The 27,852-nt window shown below is 35.8% G+C and overlaps 2 protein-coding genes across 2 annotated transcripts in view; one reads left to right on the top strand and one right to left on the bottom strand.

Annotated features, from left to right (window-relative positions):
- Positions 1–18,612, top strand: part of LOC127970934 (putative methyltransferase NSUN7) — a 33,998-nt gene extending 15,386 nt beyond the window's left edge. Inside the window, exons 6-13 of the mRNA XM_052573648.1 lie at positions 1,831–2,014; positions 2,091–2,349; positions 3,850–3,993; positions 4,081–4,182; positions 12,333–12,453; positions 15,103–15,238; positions 16,962–17,256; positions 17,961–18,612. Coding sequence (XP_052429608.1) covers positions 1,831–2,014; positions 2,091–2,349; positions 3,850–3,993; positions 4,081–4,182; positions 12,333–12,453; positions 15,103–15,238; positions 16,962–17,256; positions 17,961–18,445 — 1,726 coding nt within the window. The 3' untranslated portion in view covers positions 18,446–18,612. The remainder of the gene's footprint in view (positions 1–1,830; positions 2,015–2,090; positions 2,350–3,849; positions 3,994–4,080; positions 4,183–12,332; positions 12,454–15,102; positions 15,239–16,961; positions 17,257–17,960) is intronic.
- A 5-nt stretch (positions 18,613–18,617) lies between these two features.
- LOC127970933 (amyloid beta precursor protein binding family B member 2-like) overlaps positions 18,618–27,852 on the bottom strand; it is a 10,568-nt gene continuing 1,333 nt past the window's right edge. Inside the window, exons 2-7 of the mRNA XM_052573647.1 lie at positions 26,860–26,974; positions 26,369–26,444; positions 24,454–24,537; positions 22,488–22,603; positions 21,216–21,398; positions 18,618–19,956 (exon numbers count right to left, since the gene is read on the bottom strand). Coding sequence (XP_052429607.1) covers positions 19,801–19,956; positions 21,216–21,398; positions 22,488–22,603; positions 24,454–24,537; positions 26,369–26,441 — 612 coding nt within the window. The 5' untranslated portion in view covers positions 26,442–26,444; positions 26,860–26,974 and the 3' untranslated portion in view covers positions 18,618–19,800. The remainder of the gene's footprint in view (positions 19,957–21,215; positions 21,399–22,487; positions 22,604–24,453; positions 24,538–26,368; positions 26,445–26,859; positions 26,975–27,852) is intronic.

Below are 27,852 nucleotides of genomic sequence, written 5' to 3'. Positions count from 1 at the left end.
CATCTTCCTACACAAACACCTACTACCACAGCTCATCTTCCTACACTAACACTTACTATCACAGCTCATCTTCCTACACTAACACTTACTATCACACCTCATCTTCCTACACAAACACTTACTATCACAGCTCATCTTCCTACACAAACACTTACTATCACAGCTCATCTTCCTAGACTAACACTTACTATCACAGCTCATCTTCCTACACTAACACTTACTATCACAGCTCATCTTCCTACACAAACACTTACTATCACAGCTCATCTTCCTAGACTAACACTTACTATCACAGCTCATCTTCCTACACAAACACTTACTATCACAGCTCATCTTCCTAGACTAACACTTACTATCACAGCTCATCTTCCTAGACTAACACTTACTATCACAGCTCATGATCCTACACTAACACTTACTATCACAGCTCATCTTCCTACACAAACACTTACTCTCACAGCTCATCTTCCTAGACTAACACTTACTATCACAGCTCATGATCCTACACTAACACTTACTATCACAGCTCATCTTCCTACACAAACACTTACTATCACAGCTCATCTTCCTACACTAACACTTACTATCACAGCTCATTTTCCTACACAAACACTTACTATCACAGCTCATCTTTCTACACGTTCTGTTTGCACTTGTCGTTTTAGTCATTTCGATTTGTTTTAATCTGAATTAAACTGTACGAAAATGAGAGATGGGCTTTATATTTATGTTACTATAGCTGAGTTCCTGTTTATTTTATTTCATGCAACATGCAACATTTTTTTTTTCTTGTTTTAGTTTTAGTTCATTATAACTATATTTGGTGAAAAAATTATGTTCTTCCTCAGTATTTTGGTCTTGTTTTCTAGTATATGTCTAAAAATGCTTAAATTAAGATGCATTCATTTTACTTAAGCCTTGTTTTCTAAGTTTATTATATATATATATAATATTGCACTTTTTTCATATAGCAGTTCTTTTAAATAAAAGTGCGCAATACATTACTTTTGAATTCTTTATTTAATGCATTACTTTTATTGTGTTATTTTTCACCATAAACAATTAAATGTTTTTACGCATAATGTGATTAATCGCAGAAAAATCATTAATTTAATTGAAATTTAAAAAATGTTATCATTGTCCCACACAAATATATCATATATAATAATACATAATATATGTATATTTATTGTACTGTATATGATGATACATGTACATATTACGTATTTTGTATTATAATTTTAAATTGTATTTGCATAATAATAATTAATATAATGTACATATATTAAATATTATATTCTGTGTTATTGTAGAAAACAAGACTTAATATCTTCAGTAAATGTATCCTGATTTAAAAAGGTGCAGATGTTTGTTCTGGGACACAAGAGGAAGTGATTTGTGGGATGCCCAGAAACACACGCTGCTGTGTTCATCTCTGTTCCTTGTATTGCTGTATGATTTTCCACTGAAATCATTTATTGTTTATGATGCAGAAAGATGAGAATGTGTTTGTGTGCTTGTGATTTATGGTTCAGATGTGGCATTATTCTGGTTTTTCCCTGTTTAACCTCCATTCTGGGCTGACCAGCCTTATTTCACACTGTGTGTGTGGGTGTGTGTGGGTGTGTGTGTGTGTGTGTGTGTGTGTGTGTGTGTGAGAGATCTCCAGTGCTAGTGATTGGATCTGTCAACAACTCAAAATTTACAGCCACTCGCACACACACACACACACACACACACACACACTGATTTCTCCTCTCCATCGCGTTGCTCTTGTCTTACATTTGACACTTAATTTCAACATATGTGTGTGTGTCTGTGTGTGTGTAGTTTGGAGGAGGTCAGCGAGGTGTTACACACATCAGGTTTTTCCTGCGTTAAATCTGTCGGGCAGCTGGAAGGACGGACCTTCTGTAAGGACCTGCACTGCCGCGATCTGCTTGTGTTTCCCAGCAGTGTGAAGAACGATCTGATCAACAGCAGATTACTGAGTGACGGCAGACTTATCATACAGGTGTGTGTGCGTGTGTGTGTGTGTGTGTGTGATGGGTTGTGCTCTCTGTGACAGTGTGTGTTGTGTGTGTGTGTAGGACAAGTCGTGCTGTGTTGGCCCCTGGGCTCTGTGGCCCCTGCTGGCCGGCGGTGGAGACGTCCTGATGAGCGGTTGTTTCTCTGCGCAGACGGTCGCACACGTGTCTGCTGTGGCTGCGTCTGCACACACACAGACTGAAACACACACGTCTCAGTCAGATGCTCGCGGTCGGAGCGCAGTGATTGTGTGTTTGGGTGACGGAGCGCAGACACACACAGAGGAACTGCAGAACACACTCACCAAACTGAGCTGCAAGAGTAAGAGCTGACATATACCGCACATACAGCTGCGTGTGTTTACATATCTATATATGAAAGATAATTCAGAGCTTAATCATAATTTCCCGTACAAAAAGAGCATTTATGAAACATTCAGTATTATATTATACTATTATATATAAGTATTTATAATTAGTTTTAATATTAAATTAGTATTATACTGATAAATAGATAATAAATAATTTATAATATAAACATATACAAAAAGAAAAGCTTTAAATGGTAATTGCTGCATTTTTTTTCCCCTAAAAGTGAATTTAAACATCACAACACTATTGTTGTGTGTTTGTAAAAATATATAACAAAAAATACACACAAAACATACAACATAAACATACAAAAAGCAGATTTAGACATCACAGCAAAATGTGCAGTAGGAATGATGGGTAAATATTCAAAATTAATGAAAATTCATTATATAGAAAGAGCGAGGTATTATATATTAATATAAATACACAACATTATAATTTGCAGTATAAAAGATAGATACATATTTCCTTTTATAGTCTTCTGAAGGTAAACAATGCACCGTTATGCTCTTAATAACAGGAGGAAACGCTGAGATTATTTGAGTTTCCACACAAGTTTCATCTAACTGATATATCTCTTATTATATGATATGGCTCTTATGATTAATTTTTTTTTGTTGTTGCTGGGGATATCTGCTAAATGAATAAATGTTAATATAATGTAAATGCTGTGCGTTCCTGTTTTGCTGTAATGTAAGCAGAAGCAGGTGCAGGGCTTTGGTTCCCAGGGAAGGCAGGAACTGATTAAAATGTATGTATGGACTGCTGTTTAAGTTGCTTTCCATAAACGTTTCTGCTGAATGCATGAATGTAAATGCACAAATGAGCTCCTCCAGGACCGTGAAAGAGAGACACTAGTGAAGGTTTGACTCAAACATGTGTGTGACCTTGGTATTTTTCTGTGGTAAAAATGCTAATTCACGTCTCTTGGGGTCTGAAACAGGAGAAATGACTCCCTTCGGGGATGTTCTCTAAGACGACAAGACAATTATGTCTTTATAACAAAAATGTTTTTAATTTTTTATTGTGATTACTGATATATTTTGATTTCATCTACATCATATCAGTATATCTATATCAGGGTATTATAGTTAACTAAATCTGAAACTAAAATCAAAACCATAAAAAGATAAAAAGAACAATTTGGTTGCTTGAAATCAATGTAACTTCTAATATATATATATATATATATATATATATATATATATATATATATATATATATATATATATGAAAATTTAAGCACATAAAAGTTCAATGCTAATTTAGCTTATAAAAATAATTTATAGTGTTTATAGTGTACAGTAGGAAAGATAGATAAATATTCTTTATATGAAAAACGTGAAGTACATGTTTGTGGTGATGGTGGGATGCTGGTTAGTCCTTGGTTAGAAAAGAGAGGTCAGAGAGGTTGATTTTATTAGAAGATAAAGTAACGTGTGTTTTTCAGATGTGAAGCTGCTTCCAGATTCTCTGGAGTCTCTGGACGTCTCTGACGTGCGTCTGCAGAAGATCAGTGTGGTGTTTCTGATGCCGGCGTGTTCCCTGTCCGCCATCAGCAACCCTGTCGATTACATAATGCAGGAGAACAGAGGTGCACACACACACACACACACACACACACACACTGAACACTCTCTCTGAGCATCAGTCACATGTGATTGTTCTGGACCCGTTTCAGACCCGCGGCTCTTGCTGGATCTGTCCCAGGGTTCAGTCTCTCCAGAGAAAATCCAGATGCTTGTGTGCCAGCAGAGGAAAGTCCTGCAGCGCGCCGTCCAGTGTGAGTGTGTGTGTGTGTGAGAGAGTGAGTGTGTGTGTGTGTTTCACTCTATCTTACCTAATGAGTTCAGACACAATTAAATGATGATCTTAAATCGTAAATCTGGATGAGCTACAAAATATTACACTAAATAACTATTCTACCTTAATATCTCAAAAAATAAAGTCATTTTTTGACTAACATACTAATTAGCTTACAATACGATACATCCATTATATAAATCACTTAATTCACTTAATGAGGTCTTTTCGCCTGTGACATCCATCTTATTTTCAATAATGCTTTATTTATTTGTAAATGTCTTTATCAAACAAAACCAACCAACATTGAAATCTTATTCTAGAACTAAGTTGAATGACATATAAAACTGTTTCTAGAACACAACCAACATTTAGATCTCTTTGATTAAACAATCGAAACTGACCAACAATGAAATCTGTTAATCAAACACAACCTGAGGCATTTAAATCTCTTAATTGAGCAAGAACTGAACAACATTTGTACCTCTCTAGAATAAAACGAATCATTTTCTTTAACAAAACCGAATGACATTTAGATCTCTTACTCAAACCGAATTGTCCAACATTGAAATCTGTTAATCAAACAAAACCAAACAATATATAAATCTCTTTCTAGAAAAAAAACTGAATGTCAAGCTGAAGAACCCAAGTGCGTTTTTTTTTTTTTACTAAGTAGAATCCATAATCCAAACAAATCCAAGCAAAGGTCTGTTACAAAATGACGGGCACGCGCACTTCACTCAGAAAGTGACGTGCGCTGATAGTTTAAGGTTTAAATGTTCTTTGTCCCTTACTCTCTTTCATTAACAAACATTATCACCATTTGCTAAGTAAATAGTTTATTTGTTTTGTTCTTAAAATGATGGCATATATATATATATATATATATATATATATATTTAAATATATAATTCATGCAATATTTTAACTTGCTTGATGAATTATAAGTGTATTTCCCAAATAATAGGCTGTTCAAATGGTATCTTAATAATAATAATACATATAGTGCAATAATATTAAAAGTTATAAGACCAGCTGGCCATGTCACTACAACGTCCCCAATGGGACTAACTAGCGACCTCTTTTGAGGATGTACACACAACGTTTCTGGGAAGTTAGCCGAGATTCCCAAAAAATGTAACTTTACCACGACGTCCTAACAACGTCGTGTGTTTGCTGGGAGCGGGATCGTGAATAATTTGAATCAGTTCGGGAGTTCGTAGCGGGTTCGCGAATCATTTGAGTCAGTTTAGGAGTTCAAAGCGGGTTCACGAATCATTTGAGTCAGTTTGGGGATCCCAAATCATTTGAATCAGTTCGGGAGTTCGGAGCGGGATTGCGAATCATTTGAGTCTGTTTGGGGATCGCGAATCATTTTAATCAGTTCGGGAGTTCGGAGCGGGATCCATTTGAGTCAGTTTGGGAGTTCGGAGCGGGATCCATTTGAGTCAGTTTGGGGATCGCAAATCATTTGAATCAGTTCGGGAGTTCGGAGCGGGATCGCGAATCATTTGAGTCAGTTTGGGGATCGCGAATCGTTTGAGTCAGTTTGGGGATCGCGAATCATTTGAATCAGTTCGGGAGTTCGGAGCGGGATCGCGAATCATTTGAGTCAGTTTGGGGATCGCGAATCGTTTGAGTCAGTTTAGGAATCGCAAATCATTTGAATCAGTTCGGGAGTTCGGAGCGGGATTGCGAATCATTTGAGTCAGTTTGGGGATCGCAAATCATTTGAATCAGTTCGGGAGTTCAAAGCGGGTTCGCGAATTATTTGAGTCAGTTTGGGGATCGCAAATCATTTGAATCAGTTCGGGAGTTCGGAGCGGGATCGCGAATCATTTGAGACAGTTCGGGAGTTCATATCTTTGAATCATCATAGCTGTATATGGATAGGCATTTTTAACTAATTTAGTAGCTAGTTCGAATTATGTATTATGTATCTTTAACTAATTTAGTAGCTAGTTCGAATTATGAATTATGTATCTTTCACTGCATTATTCGGTATATTCAAACGTGGATTCATGTGAATGATCACAAAATTTAAGATATGGGGGTTAGAAAATGTATACCGTATATTTATATCATTTTATGTAGTTAATCAATATCACACAAAGTGTGATATTAAGTTACTACAAAAAAATAATTTAATTACAAATACAAAATGTTGCAGAATAATGTAATATATGAATGAATAATAGCCTAAAGAACCTTTGTGCCAAAAGGGTTCTTTCTTGTTGTTTGGAGTTGAGTAAAGAACCCTATGGTTCTATATAGAACCCCAATGAACACTTTATTCTAAGAGTGTGTTGTCATAACGTTCACCTTGGAGATTGAAAATGTTTCTTTTTTGAGACCCCAGGAGCCCAAATTCAGACCCAGAAAAATAAAACCCACAGAAGAGGTGGGAGTTCAAAGGAGGAATCTTTATATTACCAAACTGCAGGGAGAGGAAGAGTAGATATAAGTCATGGTCTTCGTTTTCGGATGCTTCATTCAAATTGTATTTCCATTGTAAATAAATATGTATCAATCAAAAAGTTTAGAATCAGTGGTAAGGACAATCATTGGTTTTCAGACAGTCTATCAGAGCTAATCTGTTTGACAAATAAAATGTGGGCACAAGCCAAATCTTCTCTTCTGCTGATTGGACTATCCAGCCATGTCAGCATCTGAAAATGTAAATCGGTACTTGTTTAATTTTAAACAGATTTCAGTTTCAGAAGTTCATAAAGCCCTCAGAGACATTGATCACAAAAAGTCAGCAGGTACAGATAATCTGGATCCCTTTCTGTTCAAAGTGGCAGCTGATATTTTTGCTGAGTCTATAGCGCATATTTTTATTTGAGTTTTCTTTCTAACTCCATTCCTAAAAGTTGGAAAGCAGCCTATGTTCTCCCTTTACATAAAGGTGGAGACCCATCAGAATACAATAATTACCGTCCGATATCAAAACTTTCTGTTTTCTCAAAGATCTTGAAATCATTTGTGAATGTACAGTTAAAACAGCATTTGACTGACAAAAATATTTTAAATAATTTTCAGTCAGGGTTCAGAAGTGGCCATAGCACTATCACTGCTGCTACATTAGTGACAAATGATATTATTGGGGCCTTAGATAAGAAGCAACATTCTGCTGCATTATTTATTGATCTTTCTAAGGCATTTGATTCGGTTTATCATGGATTGTTATTGACCAAACTACGTTCAGTTGGTTTAAGTGAGAAGGCGGTTGCATGGTTTCAGAATTATTTGGTAGATTGTATTCAGTGTGTTTATGCTGAAGGTTATAAATCTGATTTTCTTGAGATAACTAAAGGTGTCCCTCAAGGATCAATCTTAGGACCCATTCTGTTTTCATTTTTTATAAATGATTTGGATAGAGATGTTCAAGCCAAATTACGTTTATACGCTGATGATACAGTGGTTTAAACCGAGGCTTCCACCATTTCAGAAGCAGTGCATGAACTTCAGACTGCATTTCAGGCATTGCAATACACATTATTGAGTCTAAAATTGGTTTTAAATACACAGAAAACAAAGTTTATGGTCTTCTCAAAAGCTCAAGCACAGCTACTTGACAATTGTGGCATTTTGTCATTAAATGGGAAATCACTTGAGAGAGTGTCTTCATACAAGTACTTGGGGATATGGATAGATGATAAGCCATCCTTCAGTGAACATATTACTGCTTTAGTTAAGAAACTTAAAGTCAAGCTCGGCTTATATTTCAGAAACAAATCTTGCTTTACTTTTGGTGCTAGGAACAAACTTGTGGAAGCTACTTTTCTGCCTGTAATTGATTATGGAGATATATTGTACATGCATGCTGCATTTTCCATTCTGCGTCATGTAGATTCAGTTTACCATGCATCACTACGATTCATAACAAATACAAAGTCCCTTACCCATCACTGCATTCTTTATGATTTAGTTGGTTGGAAATCTCTTAAAATTTGTAGACAAAAGCACTGTATATCTTTATTTATAAAGCTAAACTTGGCAAATTTCCACTGTACCTCTGTAACCTCCTCTCTGTTTGCTCTGGTACCTATCAGCTACGCTCCTCAAAGCGGTTGCTTTTTAATGTGCCACGAGTTACGCCAAAATTGGGAAAAACTGCCTTTTCTTTTTTAGAACCTTGGGGGTGGAATAATCTACAAAAAGAGCTAAAGTTAGAAACCCCTTATGTCCATAAATGAATTTAAAACTAACGTAAAGAGTGTAGTTTTGGAGACATGTTCTTGTTTTTCTTAAGAGTCTCATTGTGTTTTATATATTTTTTAAAATATTTTGTACTTCATTTATCGTGAAAATGTAATTTGGTGTTTTTTATGTATGCATTTGTTGTGATTCGGCTGCTACCTTGGCCAGGTCTCTCTTGCAAAAGAGATCCTGAATCTCAATGGGACCTCCTGGTTAAATAAAGGTATAATAATACATCTGCAAGATTAACCACAATCTGATGTGATCCGACCACCTCCGAGAAAACCAGTGTTGAGCTGCTGAAGAGCTTTTGAAGCACAGCAGCTGTGGTCAAAGTGTTCTTGTGTGTTCTGATTGGTGGATGATGATGATGATGATGATGAGTGGATAAAGAATAGAGCAATCAAATACGGAGAAAGTGATCTGCTCACCTGGTTATGTTCGTGGATGTTTCAACGTGGAAAGCAGTTCGGAATGGAAATATTGATATTTTATTTGTTAACAACATACTTTCCGTACCTTAAAATCAGTAAATGTCATGAAATTAGAGAACTAAGCCAATAGTAGCACTGGCGGTGTCATTTGATTTGGATGGGAACTTCGGATTGTGAATCTTTTGAGTCAGTCGGGAGTTCAGAGCGTGATTCATTTGAGTCAGTTTGGGAGTTCGGAGTATGGAGCATGAATCATTTGAACCAGTTTGGGAGTTCGGAGTATGGAGCATGAATCATTTGAACCAGTTTGGGAGTTCGGAGTAGGATCGCAAATCATTTGAGTCAATCACCTTTGTTTGGGCTTCCCAGGGACGCTGTACTTAGAGATCAATGGTTACAATTTATGTTTAACTTAGTTCCCGAAAATTATAATCCACATGTAAACTATGTGCAGCACATTTTGCTGAGGACAGCTTCCTCAATCTCCATCAGTTTAATGCCGGATTACCAAAAAGATTATTCCCGAAAGATGGAGCAGTTCCCTCTTTGTCTGGAGAAGGCGTTGTTTATGAACCACAACCGGTAAGTGTATTTTATTATTTAAATTGCATTTAAATTGCATTGCGTTTAACAGTTTCTGTAATTTACTACACAAAGGGCAACGCTGTTTAGCTTTGTTAACTGGATGGTAGGGCTGTGCAAAAAAATTTAGTCAGTTAAAACGCTCCTGTGATTATAAGTACATCTCCAGCACATGCTTCTGCCCACTTGCTTCTCAAAAATAGACGAATCGCGTTTCCAGGAGGGCAGCGTGAGCTAAGCTGGTCTCGAATCACAACACAGGAACCACTGGCACAATCACAACTCATTACGTATTTCTGAAGGAGGGACTTTATAGAACAAGTCATCAGCCCGTTTTTATGACAGTGAAAACAGCGATATACAGATAGGTGAATTGTGTGAAAAATACTGTTTTTTTTTTTTACACATGAAACATGAACACATGTTATATTGCATACTGTAAACACAATCAAAGCTTAAAAAACGCAAGAAAATCGAGACCTTTAAGAAGTTATTTACGATGATTTTTAAGAAGATTCTTTTCAAGAATTTGAATTCTTCTTAGGCTTTGTCTTTTGAACAATCTTAAGAGAAAAGATAAAAACATTCTTAAGAAGATTTTTTGGGGAATACAAATATTTTTTCTTAAGTTAGAAAATAAGAAGAACAATGCTTTGTGAATCCGACCCCTGCTGTTTGTGAGTTTGTGTTTGTGTTCATGTAAAGTCAAGTCTTTGTTTGGATGTTTGGATTTCACCTTGTTTAAATAAACTGTGCTTGGATTCATCATCACAACTCAACTTCAGTGGACATTTGTTACAAAAACAAAACCAATCGACATTAAAATATCTTTCTAGAACAAAACCGAACGACATTTAAATATCTCTTTCTAAAACAAAACCGAACGACCTTTAAATATCTTTTTCTAGAACAAAACCGAATGACTTTTAAATATATCTTGCTGGAAAGAAAAAAAAGAATTAAGGGAAAAAAACATAAGAGCTTTCTGTAAATAATGTTTTTTATGATAATTTTCTGAGATCAGATTTTTCTGAACAAATATTCTGTTAATGTTACAGATTTTTCATGACTTTGAGAGAACCTTGCCAGAATGTTTTAAAAGTTACAAAATTTGCAAAACCCGAACATCCTTTAAATATCTCTTGCTAGAACAAAACTGAACAACATTTAAATATCTCTTGCTAGAACAAAACCAAACAACCTTTAAATATCTCTTTCTAGAACAAAACCGAACAACCTTTAAATATCTCTTTCTAGAACAAAACCGAACAACCTTTAAATATCTCTTGCTAGAACAAAACTGAACAACATTTAAATATCTCTTGCTAGAACAAAACCAAACAACCTTTAAATATCTCTTTCTAGAACAAAACCGAACGACCTTTAAATATCTCTTGCTAGAACAAAACCGGACTATATTTAAATATCTCTTTCTATAACAAAACCGAATTACCTTTAAATATCTCTTACTAGAACAAAACCGAACAACATTTTAATATCTCTTTCTAGAACAAAACCGAACAACATTTAAATATCTCTTTCTAGAACAAAACCGAACAACATTTAAATATCTCTTGCTAGAACAAAACCGAACAACATTTTAATATCTCTTTCTAGAACAAAACCGAACAACATTTAAATATCTCTTGCTAGAACAAAACCGAACAACCTTTAAATATCTCTTGCTAGAACAAAACCGAACAACATTTTAATATCTCTTGCTAGAACAAAACCGAACAACATTTAAATATCTCTTTCTAGAACAAAACCGAACAACATTTAAATATCTCTTGCTAGAACAAAACCGAACAACATTTAAATATCTCTTGCTAGAACAAAACCGAACAACATTTAAATATCTCTTGCTAGAACAAAACCGGACTATATTTAAATATCTCTTGCTAGAACAAAACCAAACATTTATATCTCTTTCTAAAACAAAACCGAACGACATTTTAATAACTCTTGCTAGAATAAAACCGAATGACCTTTAAATATCTCTTTCTAGAAAGAAAAAAAAAAAGAATTGAGGGGGAAAAAACATAAGAGCTTTCTGTAAATAATGTTTTTTGTGATCATTTTCTGAGATCAGATTTTTCTGAAAGAATATTTTGTTAATGTTAAAGATTTTTCATGACTTTGAGAGAACCTTGCCAGAATGTTTCAAAAGTTGCAAAATTTGCAAAAACTGAACGACATTTAAATATCTCTTTCTAGAACAAAACCGAACAACATTTGAAAATCTCTTGCTAGAAAGAAAAAAAAAAGAATTAAGGAAAAAATAAACATTATGAGAGCTTTCCGTAAATAATGTTTTTGTGCTAATTTTCTGAGATCAGATTGCTCTGAATGAATATTCTGTTAACATTACAGATTTTTCATGACTTTGAGAGAACTTTGCCAGAATGTTAGCCAAATTTTTGTAACATTTGTCAATTTTCGATCATGAACTGTGGTACTTGGTGGAACAAATTTATTAAAAATAAGTAATTTAAACATTGTGGTTTACTCAGTTTTGTATCATGCCTTAACCCTTTGTTTATAATCCGCCTCTTACAGCTTATTCCTGTAACACCACAGATCTGAACGAGTTCTAGAGAGCTAGAGCTGATCCAGAGTATTGAGTGATTTGAACAAGCCTCCCTGTATCGACGTTTATCATTTCTGTGATGATTTGTGTCTTTATTGATCCAATGCGCATGTGTGAGTGTGTGAGATCCATTCATCAGCAGTTATCGAGGGTGAAGACGTTGCGGTCCCTCCCTGCAGATTCCCGTTAAAACAGCGTTAATTAACGGCTGGCGTGAATCGATTGTAGTCTGTCAGTGAACAGACAGCCATGGTTCTCTGCAGTGTGTTAACAATCATTTAGCTCATGCCTGTGTGTGTGTGTGTGTGTGTGTGTGTGTAGTTCCTCAGGTGCGGGCGGTGCTTTACTCCACCTGTTCTGTTCACCCAGAGGAAAACGAGGAAGTGCTGATGACGGTTCTCTCACAAACACAGGAGAGTCACTCCACAGCGGCGCCCTACAGGTGTGTGTTTGTGTGTGTGTGTGTGTGTGTTTGAGAGTAATTGTGTGTGTGTGTGTGTGTGTGTGTGTGTGTGTGTGTGTGTGTGTGAATGAGTGAACTTACATCTCGAAGGTGCTGTCTCTTGATCGCTAAAACATTTTTCTTTGTACTTGAAAATGAAAAGGGAATCGAGTAATAATGATAAAATACATTTCAGTTTGGTTCTTTGTGGGCAAAAACAGTTTTTCTTTTTTTTCTAATTTTAGAGTGGCATAGTCTCCTTTCTGAAAGTTAACTAGCTGAAATAAAAGGATGGTTAGTAATGGTCAGTTTATTATGAATGTGCATTTTGCTATTAAGCTAAGAAATATCAATAACATCAAATAAATCACAAATAACTGACCTTTTTATATGTGTGTGTGTGTGTGTGTGTGTGTGTGTGTGTGTATGTATATATATATATGAATATATTTCTATTAATTAAATGTTTTTACTTGTATTTATGTAAAATGTATGTTATGAATATTTTATATATAAATACACAGTGTATATATATATATATATATATATATATATATATATATATATATATATATATATATATATATATATTCCTTTTTATTATGTTTTTGCATATTTTATACATATTTATAAGTTAAATAATTTTTAAACAAAAGTGGTGTAAGGGGAAAAGGCATTTTTATGAGGAATCTGACAAATTAAAATATTTTTTCCCTGCAAAAACAATATAGCTTCAAACCAGGTATAATGCAGGTGAGACCAAATACTGATGCCTTAATATGTTGTTTTTAATATAAAAAAGTCAAAGACATGTTACACCAAAATTCAATAAAGAACAATAATTGTGTGTGTGATGAAAAGTGGATGAAAAGATTGAGCTAGTCATGATTAACCAATCAGCTGTGTGCAGTGATAATTAGCTCCGCCCCTCTCTCTCCCTGTGCTCCAATCAGCTGACGGTTAGCAGCTGTTGTTCAGTATAAAGCTCGGTGTTCAGATTGTTGAAGGAGATTTTTCATACACAGTGTCAGCGCTCATATAAATCAGTGCTTATTTAGTCTGAAGTAATGTATTTTTATCTCTTTAGTCTGTCTATATTGTGTTCATTATCAATAATGTGAAAGAGAAGTTTCTAAAGCGTTTAGATCATCAGTAGTTGCAAACACTGGAAGGGTTTCTGGACACTGTCAGTGATTTTGTTCGCTGTGTTTATAAATGATCATCAAGATGTGATTTTGACCATTAACTCTTATTGCGTATGAGAGATGAAAGCAAAGTGAAATACATGATGAATGTTCACACTGAAACAGCATCTCATGTCCAGCAAGAGATACAAACGAACTATGATCTGTATTAACTAACTAACCAACTAATTAGTTATTTTGTTTTATAATATTGCTTTAATTTTTTTAATATATGCATTGTATTGCTTAAATCTTCCAGTCTTTATTTCGGCAAAAACTGAAGAATTAGTGTCGCATTTGCTTGTGTAGTTGGCAAGAGTTTTCACAAACTTTGTTCTCACTAGAAATCTGCTTTAATAATTGCAATTAAATTATTTAGCCAACGGTTTTATCCAAAGCAGCTTGCAAATGAAGTGAACCTTTGTCCAAAAAACTGAATTATGTTACAATGAAGCTGATGTGCTTAGTATTTTCAGTGCATTAGAAGCAGACCGCAGCACAGATGTACAGTAAAGCGAGCTGCGTGTGTGTTTCTGTGTATAAAAGCAGAATGCACGTTTACTATGCATTAATTTATTCAGTTTAATAACTGCACTAGGCCATATCCTGATTTTCAATATATTTTGATTTATGTGTGCAGCTGTGTTGGAGGAGGATAGAAAGGAGTCAAGCTGCTCTCGTAGTTGTCAGATAAATGAGTGATCGTCTCTCTCTAGTTCACACTCAGTGCTGCATTGAGTGCTCAGATGGAAATCTACCATTTTTTAGGACAAAATTACACCGTGCAGAATTCAGTGACGTCAAGATAAAATAAATCCCAAACCTGTAACCAGTGAAAGACATGAACTTTTTTTCCATTTAAAGAGCTGATATTCGCCCTCTCTTAATAAGGGCAACTTTAAATGTGTCTCCTTTCATGTAAATTTTACTCCGTGAATGCAATTAGAATAAAAAGACTATATGATTAAACTCAATTTCAGCGAAAGCTAGTTTTTCCTGCAGAAATGGCATCTGAAGTGGTATTTGGGTTTACAAACATGGTTTAATCTATCTTAGAGATTGCATAAAACTGTGTAAATATAAAACATATTAAATATAGAAATAATGAAATGTTGGAAAAAATTATTTATACTCTAAATATGAATCAAGTCTCTCTCTTAAGTCATTGAGTCATTCACTCAACTAATTCCTTCAAACGCTGATTCATCGTGGAGCGAATCAGATGATTGGCTGCGTGTGAAATCTCATGATCTCTGAATCAGTGCTTCTTTTGATAAAATAATTACTGTCTGACTATTCAGTATGTTGTCTTTGTGACCTTCCAGAATAAGTTGCATCACTTCACTTCCTTTCACAATGGAAAGCTTCTTTTTTATTATTAAAACCTGCTTGACTGGCCACAGTTCCAGCTATAACATAACCAAATAAGTGTGTGTGTGTGTGTGTGTGTGTGTGTGTGTGTCAGGTTGAGTTCTCCAAGTCTCCTACAGGACTCCATCATTGAAGACGATGAGGAATCAGAGCAGATGAAGGACAGATTCTTCAGACTGGAAGCATCGGATCATAGTAACGGCTGTTTTTTAGCGCTGCTCACACGAGAGGTACTCAATATCAGCATTATCATTCCCCAAAAACGCAAAGAATGAAATGTGGATCATCTGATCAGAAAACCATTAGTTCTGCATTTAAAAATGTAGTGTATATACTATATGCTACATAAATGATTATGCAGAACTGTAAAAATACAGTTTTATAGAAGAATGTAATTAAATGATGAGTAAAGAAAAAAATAAAAGGGTCTGGTCGTACACTGTGCATTATAGCTACGGCTCCGTAATGAGAGGAAACTATGATTATTTCTGATCGAGCTGTTTGTGATACTAGACAATCACTGTTGATGCCTTTAGTCAACATCAAATCAACACACATATATTCTGAACACTCGCTCTTTATTAAAACATCTGACAAATAGATGAAATCTGGACCATTCAAACTGCGGAGGGAAAACATTTCTGAAATATATTTAGAACAGTATCTTTATATTTAGATATTTAACATGCACAATCCTAAAAACAGCAGTGACGTGCCTAAAATATATATTTAAAATATTTATGTAAATATTGTAACATTTATTTTTCTTGAATATATTTTATTTTTTTAGTATATTTATATAACTATTTATATATTTCCATTTTAAAAACAATTTAATTAATGTTCATCTTATGTTAAAAAAAATCTATAAAAAATGTTTTTATTATTATTTTATCTTCCTGAGATATTTGTGAGCCAGATTTCTGTATATTTTTCTGTGTGTGCGAATATAATCATTAAAAATAATAATATAAACCGACAGAGTGAGTCTGTGTGCTGGAACAGATGTGGTTTTTCAGGCTGGTTTATTTTAGTGTGATGTTGTTTTTGCTAGTCGAGGCTCAAAGCATGCTGGGAAGAGTTTCTCTGGGGGTTTGTAGAGACGCTCTTTGTTCCTCATGTCCATGTTCTCCTGGACTAATCCTGCCGTGTCTGTTGAGGAATCCCGTCTTTCCCTCCCTCTGCTTTCATCTGCTGCTAAAAATAACACGACAGAGAGACGGAGGAAGAGAGAAGAGCTTAAACCCCAGAGAACCACGTGATGTGTACGATTCATATACGATGAGTTAGATTACAGCGATCCGTCATATTTATATCTGCGCTGACAGTCAGGAAACCATCATCAAGCTCCGTATCCTTCCTGCCATGACTAATAAAAGCCACTAATAAAGATCATTGTCGTTCGCTTAAAAAGGTCTCATAAAAAGGCTATTAGACGTGTGTGGGATGTTACCCTCCTCCTGTAACACGCGGCTTTACGATGCATCTGTACTGTCACACCTGGGACTAATAAAGTCTTCAGCTGCGTTCAGAGAGAAGATCGGCTCTGTTTCTGATCGGTCAGTCATGACTCGAGTCACAATCATGATGAGCTTAATCTGGGGCCCGAGCCGCATTAGAAACTCAGGACGGGCAGTACATGTGTGATGAGGAAGAGGAGGAGGAGGAAGAGGAGGAAGAGTTGAATAATTCAGCCCTCATGTCTGCATGTGTTAGCATCAGCAGAGCAAAACCTCACGTCCTCATACACACACACGAACTGAATTATTCACTGTAAGAGAGAGAGTGTGTGTGTGATTGTAAATATAGTTGTAAAATTTACCCCTCAGTTCAACTGATTTTTTTTAAATATATTATATGCATTTGTGAGATCTGTTTAGCTAAAGTGCCTCTTCAGAACCAATACAATAGTGATTCAAATGCACTTTCTTTATTGTTTTGTCTCTTGCACAGCCTGAACCAGAAGTGATAGAAACGCCACAGGAAGTGCTCGCTCGCGCAGCGGCTAAAGGCTTGTTAGACGGCCTCCACCCAAACCAGCCAATCAAGAAAGAAGGCAGAGGCCGACGGTCCCGCAGAGCACCCGCCAATCAAAAACGCTCTGTGAAGACACGCCCACACGCCACACAGAGCGACCAATCACGTGTCGCGGAATTTCTGAACCGTGAGATGAAAGGAAGCAGCTCAGAGCCGACACTGAGTCATCAGAACGGAAGAACTCAGTCGCCTCGGAGTCCGGCACACTACGGTTACTTCAGTTTAACAAATACACAATAACATTTCATAGTTAACACCGTGTCCTAACTATACACGATGCCACAGGATTCAATCAAATATTACAGCCAATCAGAAGCATGTGTGGGCGGAGCCTCTCAAAGCGATCTGCACTTGCAACAAAATACGTTTATAAGGGTTGCCAGGTTTTCCCAACAAAAACCCGCCCAAGTGCTGCTCAAAACTAGGATTGGGTATTGATTATTAAATATCAAACCTTTTTAACATCATTAAATGTACATTTAATGTACTTAACTTATGCCATCTTTTTTGTCAAGAGCTGAGGTGAACTATCTTTTGTTGCTTTCATTACGGCAATAAGGTCACACTAAATGATATTCAAACTCACATTAGACACGTTAAACTTTGAATAAATCACATCAACACCTGAGAATTGTCTACTGTCATATAATTTTTGTGCTTGCGTTCCAGCCGCGACGTCGCAGAAACAGAAACGGCTTCTAAAATAGAAATGTTGCATGTCTACTTTGCAGCTGGTTAGGAAAAAACCTAAGATTTAACATGGAAAAGATATATTTGATCTCTTATGGCGGTATTGCATGTAGTTATGACACGGTGTAATCTGTAAACATTTTTTTTTTTTAATTTTTACTTTTTTCAGAGTAAACTACTGAGGAAGACTCACCAAATGTCCTGTTTACTTCTGTATCTCCACAGATCTAACACCGTTTAGTTCTAAACGTCCCTCTCAGACCGGTTTCTCCAGGACAGGCTCTGCCTCCAGCCCCGCCCCTTTCTCAAAGACAGGCTCCGCCCCAAGCCCTGCCCCTTTATCCAAGACAGGCTCCGCCCCAAGCCCTGCCCCTTTATCCAAGACAAGCTCCGCCCCAAGCCCTGCCCCTTTCTCTAGTTCATACCATAAAAGTTTGAATCATTTTGCCGCGGCTGTGGTTTCCACCAATGATAATCACTCCTCCCAGCCTCCCACTCCACCCAAAGGCCGACAGGAAGTGCTTCATCCTGCGACTGTCACATTTCCTCCGGTTCTGTTAAGTGACGGTGTTCTTCCTCAGAGGCGGAGCCACGGCCTTCCAGCCCGCCCAAGCCCCGCCCACACAAACCTACAGTGGCGTAACTCGAAACCAGCTCTCCCTCGAAGCCAAACGCTGTTCAGACTGAATCATCTGCGGCCGTGGCTCTGACATGCATTAGTCAGTATTTCACTCGCTTTTTTTAAATTTAAGACTTGTCACATATCCTTACAAGAGCCCAACTAACTCATTATTACTAAACTTGAGCATCACTGCCATCCAAACATGCATATTTTGAAATGCCACTTTGAGTTTGCATGCAAATAAAACATGGAGAAACACATTTGTTTTGATGTAATTTATTTCCACAACATGATACATTAATATGGTGTAAAAATGAGTGTCTTTAGTGGTAGATCTGGTTTCAAAACACCATTCTGTGAAAAATAACATTCCTGTGTTTGTTTGATATCTGATGCTTATACTCTAGCAGGGACTCCTCATGTATGTGAGCGTCTGAAATGCTCTGCGCAAGTTCACAAATCTCTTAGCAAAGCAAGCTCTGTTCAGGCATCACTGTGCTCCACGATGCATAATGCAATGCAAGCATGTTTTGCATCTTCAGCTCTTCTACAAAGGGGCGTTATGGCGGGCGTTTGTGTAAATCGTACTCCTCTATGCTTGCTCAAGGAGTCACGGTGGAGAAATGGTTTTTAGGAAGTGTTGCTTTTTAAGGATACTTTTTACAATGTGGGATACTTGAGGGAATTTATTTTACCATTTGACTGTTACGCACAAAAAGGGCAGCAAAATAAGAGGGTTTTCTGATATTTTGTTAACTCCTCGGATCAGAAACATCTTGTGGTTTGGTTATTTAATTCCCACAGGATCATGTTGGGTTTGTACAGAAGCGGCACACATTTTCCAAGCGTTCACGTCTGTGTACTTGCGCAGGGACTCTTTCAGGCCACAGTGTTTAACTAAAGGAGTGTGTGTGAGATCAGAAAATCCCCGTTCAGCTCTTTATTACAGTATCAGACTGAGCAGATGTTACAGACAGACTCTGGTGCATTACAATATTCCCACTGAACATCGTGATGAGAGATGATGCATCAGCCAGGCCGTGAGTCGGAGACATCTTACACACTTTCCAACAGCGGAAAATTCACTCTAAATTTCTTGGGGAAAGAGAAAAAAATTTCAAAGGATCCAATTTCCCGAGTGTGTGAATGAGCGGGTGTTTGAAATGAGATGCACTGAATCCAGGTCACGCGTGTGAAGACATAACATTGATCTGAACGTGACTGGATCAGTGCCACATGAACACTGACGCCCTTGAAATACTTGAGTGAGAATGTGTTAGTGTAAGGCAGACGCATGCTTCATTCAGCGCAGTTACGCGCCGACCACATCTCATTCATCTTGCTTGTCTTTTTTTCATATGTTGGCCTGTGTTTCTCTTCTCGTTTGCATCAGTAAATACACACATACACACACCTGCTGTCAATCACAGCCGTTCTGCTCCGTCATTGGTTGGGAACCTCAGGGGCGGGCTTCTTTTTCAGAGTGTCTATGATTGATTGGACGCCGCGCTTGACGCTGGACGTTACACGGCGGGTGACGGAGTCAGAAGGGGGCGGAGTCAAGGAGTCAGGCTTCCCCAAACACTTCTGATACCGCAACTAGAGAAAAAACACAGATTTAACCCTTAAACAACTGCACGATGATCTATGAGACACTTAAGTACAACTTGTCACTTTAAGTATAGAATCTGTCATGTTGTCACTCCAAACAGAAATAAACTTCACAATGCAACCGTTTGCAAACAAAGTTTCTTAAAGGAACACAAATATGATTGTTAAATGAAAAAGTTGTGTGAACAAACCCTGTCTAGATTGAAATGTTCTGTGAGCAAATGCTAAATTTCTTGATGGCAGACAAGTTTTGTGGCAAAGCAAATTTTAGGAGATATTTTGTGAGTTAACAAATTGTTAATTTTGAGAGCAAAGGATTCGATGTGGTACACAAAATGCTTAATGCGGGGGGTTTTGATGGCTTGAGGGAACACAAAGCTTTTTGGCTAGCACAAGCGAAGGCTAACATTTTTAGTTAAGAAATACTTTCGATGCTTTTGCATTTAATTGCAAACATTTTGTGGCCCCTCAAGAATTTTTTTCAGACCCTAATAAAACTGTTAGCTCACAAAATGTTTGCATTTACTGAAACTTTGCATTTGCTAGCAAACATTTTGCGTTCCCTTAAAAATCTGTTTGTTTACTTTCCCTTAAGAAACTTTAAAACTAGAAACTTTGTGTATACTTATGAAAGTTAGCATTCCCTTTGCTCACAAAACTTTTGCATTCATTCTCAAAACTGAGACTTCTCATAAAAAACCCTTGCATTCCCTCAAGAAAAGTAGTTTGCTCACAAAACTTTAACGTTAACTCAAAATGTTTGCATTTGCCAAAAACTGTTTGCTCACGATATTTGCATTCCCTGAAGAAAATTCTACTTCAAACTATTAAACCTTTTCCTTTCACTTGAGAAAATGTTTTCTCTCAAACTTATTTCCTCAATCTCTGCGTGCATCACATTAAAATATTCTCTTTGAGAAACTTAAATCTGTGTCTGCTTCTAAAAGTTTGGGTTCCCTCATGAAACCTTTTTGTTAGCTCACATAAAAAACTGTCTCCTCTGCATTCAGTCTCAAAAAAGTTGCTTTAACTCACAAAACCTTTTGCTTTAGTTTAAGAAATTGTTACCCAAAAACTTTAAGGTCATGCAATGTTTAAGTTTACTCAAGTTTGTAAAGAAATTTTGTTCTCTCTCCAAACCTATGCATGTGCTCTCAATACAACTGCAATGCAACTTTACGTTAAAATCCGTTTTTAACCTGTAATATTCCTTAAATGAGAAGCATGTATTTCCATGTGTCACTCACCACACAGGCCGACTGCACGGCCTCCGACACGCTTCCCGCATGGGGTTCGCACCAGAACACGTGACACTGGAAGTGCTGGTTTCCCGTGTCCATGATGAACGCAAACGTATGGACATCACGCCCCACGCCCATGAAGGACAGGAAGCGAACGCGGCACTCCACTATGACTTCCTCCTCTTCTTCCTGTCCGAGAAATAGAGAAATGACAGTAATAAACCTGTCTGTCTCATGTCACCAGCTCTGAATTACTTTCACAGGCCGATGGATGTTTTATCAGGGACCAAGCAGAAAGAGAAAAACAGGAGTCGTTTTGATTTCTGTTCTCGGATTGTTCATGTGGAGAAGGTTTTGGGTCATTTCAATATTTTTAACCCAAATTATACAGGTGAATTAGTCATTAAGGGCCAGGTTTCCAATTTATGTTTGCCAAATAAGTGAATTAAAATAAATTATTCTATATCAGTCCTTATGGGTTACACCCCAGAATTGCATTGTGTTTCCCTTTATGGGCTCCATAAAATACAGTAAACTGAAGCTTATATCGTTGTTGCTTTAAAACAAAAAAGATTGTTGCATTTGCTCTTGAAAGTTTGTATTTCCTTTCAACTTATTATCTCACAAAACGTTAAATCCAGAAACTTTGTGCTCAAAAGTTTTACAGTCCTTTTAAGAGACTTTACTCACAACTTTTGCATTCACTTACAAACATTTTGCATTAACTCTCAAACTTTGTGTTTTTGAGAAACCTTGCATTCACGTTCAAAACTGTGTGTGCTTATGAAACCTTAAATTTGTTCACAAAAAAGTTATGTTTTTTTTTTTTTTAAAGCACTTAAATGAAAATGTTAAATGAGTTCGTATTTAAGAACGTAAATGTAAAGTATTTTTAAAATCTTTCCATCCACTCATACATTTTATTGCATTCCTTCTAGGAAAATTGTGTTAGCTCACTAAATGTTTTGATTTGTTTATGCCAGTATTTTGCGGAGCCATAAAGTTTCTCAAATTAATGCAAAGAGTTACGTTACTTGCATGAATTATTTAATAAATGTTTAAGTATGTAAATGTAAGAATTGTCTAAATCAGTATCCAATCAAAATTACATTTTCTTTTAATATTTTGTCTCTAAATGACACTTCATGACAGTCCAAAAAAATACAAGGATTATTTTGTAAAGGTTCTTCTATGTGGTCTGATGCATACACTGTTTCAAGGCAGGAAAAAATTGTGTGGAAAGTAGAAATTGTCACAAAAATGTAAATTAAGCATCACCTTTTCTTTGATGACAGTAATTGTGGCGTCAGCGACGTTGAGCAGGACGGGGGTCCAGTCCTCTTTCTCTGCAGAGGACATCAGACTGTCTATCGCACCATTTATCATGTCCATTCCTGAAACACGCAGTTTGAGAAGAGCATTATAGTTCCATACAGTTACACAGGATCAAGTTTATAACAACTAATGGTGTAAAAATGAGTTTGTCTCCAAAACCTAGTGATCAGTCTGACTGTTGGCATCCTAATAGAGATGAAGAGCAGGAGTGATTGATTTACTTTGTCAAGCTGCTTTGAAACAATGTGTATTGTACAAAAAAATGCTTAATAAATTATACTTGATTGATTTAGATATGCTTAATGCAGTAATAATACACATACCGCTCAGTACATGACATGCACATGACATCTTAGAAATGCATGTTGCAAAGCCAATAACGTCATGCTTTCTCCCATTGTGTTGGGGTCAACACTCGATTTTTAAACAGTACGAAATACCGGTTAAACTATTTATTTTAAAATTTGGTGAGTATTTCTCATTTGAGGTCATGGACGTGCATGCAATGTTTTGTCACACAGATGTGTTTTGGAAAGGCTGTACAAGATCTGTTAGGAATTTTGCGTAAGGCTCAATCTGACCCACTCTCTATATTCAAACTGTTCTAAATACTTGTTAAACAATTTATTTCTTCTTGAAATTTGGGGAGTAATTCTAATTTAGGGTCATGAATGTGCATGCAAAGTTTTGACACACCGATGTGTTTTGGAAAGGCTGTACACACTTTGATAAGACGTTTGTGTTGTGTTCAATTTGACCCATACATGATATTCAAATAGCTTGAAATACTGGTTAAACTGTTTACTTTGTCTTGAAATTTGGTAAATATTTTTCATTTTGGATTATGAATGTGCATGTAAAGTTTCAACACACTGATGCATTTTGGAAAGGCTGTACAAATTTTGTCAGTAGTTTTGTAATGGGGTAAGTTAGACCCATATTTGATATTCAAACAGCTTGAAATACTAATTAACTAGTTATTTCTTCTTGAAATTTGGTGAGTATTTCTCATTTAGGTTCATGAATGTTCATGCAAAGTTTTGACAGACAGATGTGTTTTGGAAAGGCTGTACACATTTTGATGAGACTTTTGTGTTGTGTTCAATTTGACCCATACTCGATATTCAAACAGCTTGAAATACTGGTTAAACTATTTATTTCCTCTTAAAATTTGGTGGATATTTTTCATTCTGGATTATGAATGTGCATGTAAAGTTTCAACACGCTGATGCATTTGGGAAAGGCTGTACACATTTTCTTACAAGTTTTGTGTTGGCATCATGTCAACTCCCCATTGGTTTCCATTCAATTTGCAAAAAATCAAGACTCTTAAAAACACACTATAGTCAGGTAAAACACAGAAAATCATTACTATAATTTGTCAAACACTAAAATTTAAAATATGTGTGAACTTAATGTAATTTAAGACTCAAAGTTTACTTGAAATTGAGATTCGTCTTCAGAATCCTATAGCATGTGTGTGTGTGTGCAGTACATTTTTAACATATATGTGGGTATAATATTGACCCCTACTACAATATAAATAATAAATAGTGTAAGGTAATTTTTGATTATTTTTACTTTCTGAAATGCTACAATAGAGGTTTTCTGTATGTACTGTAGTTCCACTTATTTCTGTAATGCTTTATTCAATACAGATTGCTTCAAAGCAGCTTCACATTGATGAACAGGAAATTAATGGTGTTCAAAATTAATCATTTATGAAACTTGTTCAACTTCAGCTGTAAAGCAGCTCTACAGAACACAATAATGTTGTTATTCAGCTCATTTTTTAATCAACTCAGTTTTATAACCGTGTCAATGGCACAAAATAAGTATCATGCTTCATTTAGTAAGACACCCTTGGTTTTTGTTCAAAGTTCAGAGTTGTAGTGTGTGTGTGATTTACCTATAGGTCGCAGTACTGTCGTCATTCCCAGGTAAAGCACGTGGAAACTGTGTTGCAGGTCAGTCTTTGGTGTTGGAAACTCTACTGAGGAAACACACAGATGAGAAACATCACGCAGAAGATTTCACTCATCGGTCTGAGCACCAGCGAGGGAGTCGACGCTCTAAATGCATTCGTATAGAGCGGGAACCTCTGGCATGATGAAAACAGAGCAATGCGTCCCTCAGGAGCCCAGAAGCCCTGTGCTGTGCGTTATGCATTATAAAACAGACAGAGGACGAGCTGCGTTTGAAGCGACGGTGATTCTCTGATCTGTAACATGGGCGGTTTAATTGCATTTTAATAGGTCAGAACTGCAGCTTTCATCATCTTCTTGATCATTCCAGGAATTTACAGACTTTATGTAATAAAGCGTGAGCGTTTGCTGAGGTCAGCAAGGCCCAATGCTTTATTTATGGACTTATTGAATTTACAACCATCCAAACACACACACACAACATATATATTCACATCAAAACAGATTAATATACCAGAGGAAAAACAGCTTGTAGGTCTATTTATATTCATGCACTGAAGCTGCGACATGATGTTAGAACAAAACAATGCATCTCTGTGGACCGCAGCAGCGTTTACTCACCAAAAACATTTTCACCAAAGCATTTGGGTCATGAAATCACAACTTTAGATACACATTGAGTTCTTCTTCAATCAAAAATACATTGAAACTAATGAAACGTTACGGTGCAAAAAATCCCATTTGAGATTGTTGATTGGGATTTGCATCATTTTCGTTGTTTTGCTCCTTTCAGTTTTATTTCTTTATTTCATTAGCTTTTGGACACATGGACTGAATTTACTTTTCATTATTTGAATCCTCTTTTTTCTATTGCTTACATTGAAAATTAGTTTCATATTATAAAAATTGCACTTAAATATTAATTTATAAAAAAATAAATGAATAAAAGTAAATAAAAAGCCTTACATTTTACTAACTTTGAAATATGCTAAAACATCTAATTAAGCGGACATATTATTTCAGCCTTTTTTTAGTCTTATCATAGTCTCTTTTTTTAAGAACCAGGATTTTCACTGTTCTGGAGAAATCAGAAATAAGTTCTGGATATATGAGGCAATTTTAAATATGAGATTTCTATGGAAATGGAAATTAATAGTCTTAAAAATCATGGGAGTCTTTGTAATGGATATAAATGCTCTTAAATATTTTATTGGGTTGAAATGTCACTAAATACCGGGAAAAGTAATTTTAAGTAATTAAAAAATTAAAAGATTATAATGAATATAAATGTTTTTGCTTTGTCAAGCTCTAAAATATTTTAACATGTAGAAAATTCTATATATGACTAAAAATATACTTAAAAAATGCAATTAATAAAACAAAACAAAAGAGAACCCCACAATCACAAATGACTATAAATAAATTTTGAGACCTTGAACAAACATCAACTAAACGTTTAGAATTATGGAATTATTGTATTTTATTATTTTATTAAATAATTTATAAATGCAATTCTAAATCAGCTTCTACGCTGTAATGTATCCGCTCTAAAAAGAAAATTGATATTTAAAAAAAAAAACATCTGTAGTCACAGATGACTAGAAAAGTCATGCAAATGTATTGGAAACAAAAAGTGTTAAAATTGAAGAACATTCAGTTATACTTCTGGAACAATGGAAATTAATTATTTTACTTCATTTTATGTATAAACTTGGGAATTAGCAAACTTATGCTTTAATGCAAATGTTGGGAAAAAACTATCTGTGATTTAAATTTCACAACCAAATTTGCATGGCCTTGAAATATCGTCTCAAAACGGTTTTGAAGCGCTGCACTAAAGTCACTAACAATCATCAATCCGCTGAGATTAGACTGGTCATGTGACTGAAGGTCTCTTACCTCTCAGAGGAACATCAGAGCTGATCTGAGACGAGGAGCCAGCGACGGGGCCGACGCTCCTGCGATCAGCCATAATCTGAGAAAACATGAACACGCTTCTGTCAGTCGCTCTGCAGGTCATTAATCTGGAGCCAATAGATCTCAGCTCAATGCTAATCAAAGCCTGAGGATGCACGCGCTGAGAGAGCAACTTTACAGGAGGACGGACGGTGCATGCTAACACACACACACACACACAACAGCAAAGAAATACTGTAAACACAGATATTTCCCCAAGAAGACACATTTATCTTCCCACAGACCCACAGAAACAGCTTCAGATGAAACCGGACAGTTGATTGGTTGCTGAGGCTCGTTCCTCATAAATATTCATGAGCCTGATAATAAATATGCCACTAGTGATTCAGTTTGTTGGAATGAAAGGTTTGTGTTTGTTGGCGGTGAATGTGAAAGTGTGTGGATTGTTTCCGGTGGATTATTTCTCTCCTCACCTTCGAGCAGATCTGCTTCAGGCTGCTGGCGACGCTTTCCGCAGGACTGTCACACTGAAACACGTGGCATTTCAACACACGCGTGTTCTCGTCACGGGCCACATACGCAAAATCCCTGAAACAGAACCAGAGACACTTTGTGTTTGAGTTTGTAAAGCTATCTGTGTTGTTAAAAGCGTTATATTATATATAAAAACGTGACTTGACTTGACATAAATCAGGAAACAGGTTTAAAACACAAATACAGACATTAAAGTGTGTTCCTGTCACAGGACTCAAAGGGGGCGCTATAAAATAAACCAGATTATTATTCAGGTAAGTAGATATAAATAACTAAGTTTAACTTTATTAGTTATTTATTTTTCTCTCTTTTTTATTAATTTTTTTTTTTTGTATGATACACTTTAGAACGTTTACAAAGTAAAAAAAAAAAACAGGTTTTCATAAATTGAGCATGCAAAAAATGCAAATTATAATCTTTTTAAAATAAAAACTATTAAAAAACTTAAACTTAAAATTAATCAAATTATAAAGAAGCACAATTAAATGTATAAACTAGGTATTTTTTTTTTATAAATATTAAATGTTACATTAAAATGCATGTAAAATAAAATAGAAAAATATGTTATAAAAAAGCAATTATTTAAAAATACATCATCTTAAAATACATGTAAAACCAATCAAAACAAAACATCTAAAAAGCAATCTTAGAAATGAAATGAAAATAAATGTAAAGGGAAAAATCCAATAAAACACAAATGTATAATTTAAATAAAAAAATCTACTGTAAAAAAAAAGCCATATAAAAAATAAAAAATAATTTACAATTAAAATATATTTTTGAATAAAAACAGTTATGCATGTCATGTGACCATTAACCAGAACCATGGACAAATGAGTGTGTTAATATCTCAAATATATTAGCTCAAAGAAGTTTTTATTTTGGAAAAGCCAGTGTGAATACTTTAATCACAGGAAGCTCACACAGATTCA

This window comes from Carassius gibelio, chromosome B14, assembly GCF_023724105.1.
Source record: "Carassius gibelio isolate Cgi1373 ecotype wild population from Czech Republic chromosome B14, carGib1.2-hapl.c, whole genome shotgun sequence".
Taxonomy (NCBI): Eukaryota; Metazoa; Chordata; class Actinopteri; order Cypriniformes; family Cyprinidae; genus Carassius; species Carassius gibelio.
This window is presented reverse-complemented; position numbering and strand designations above follow the sequence as displayed.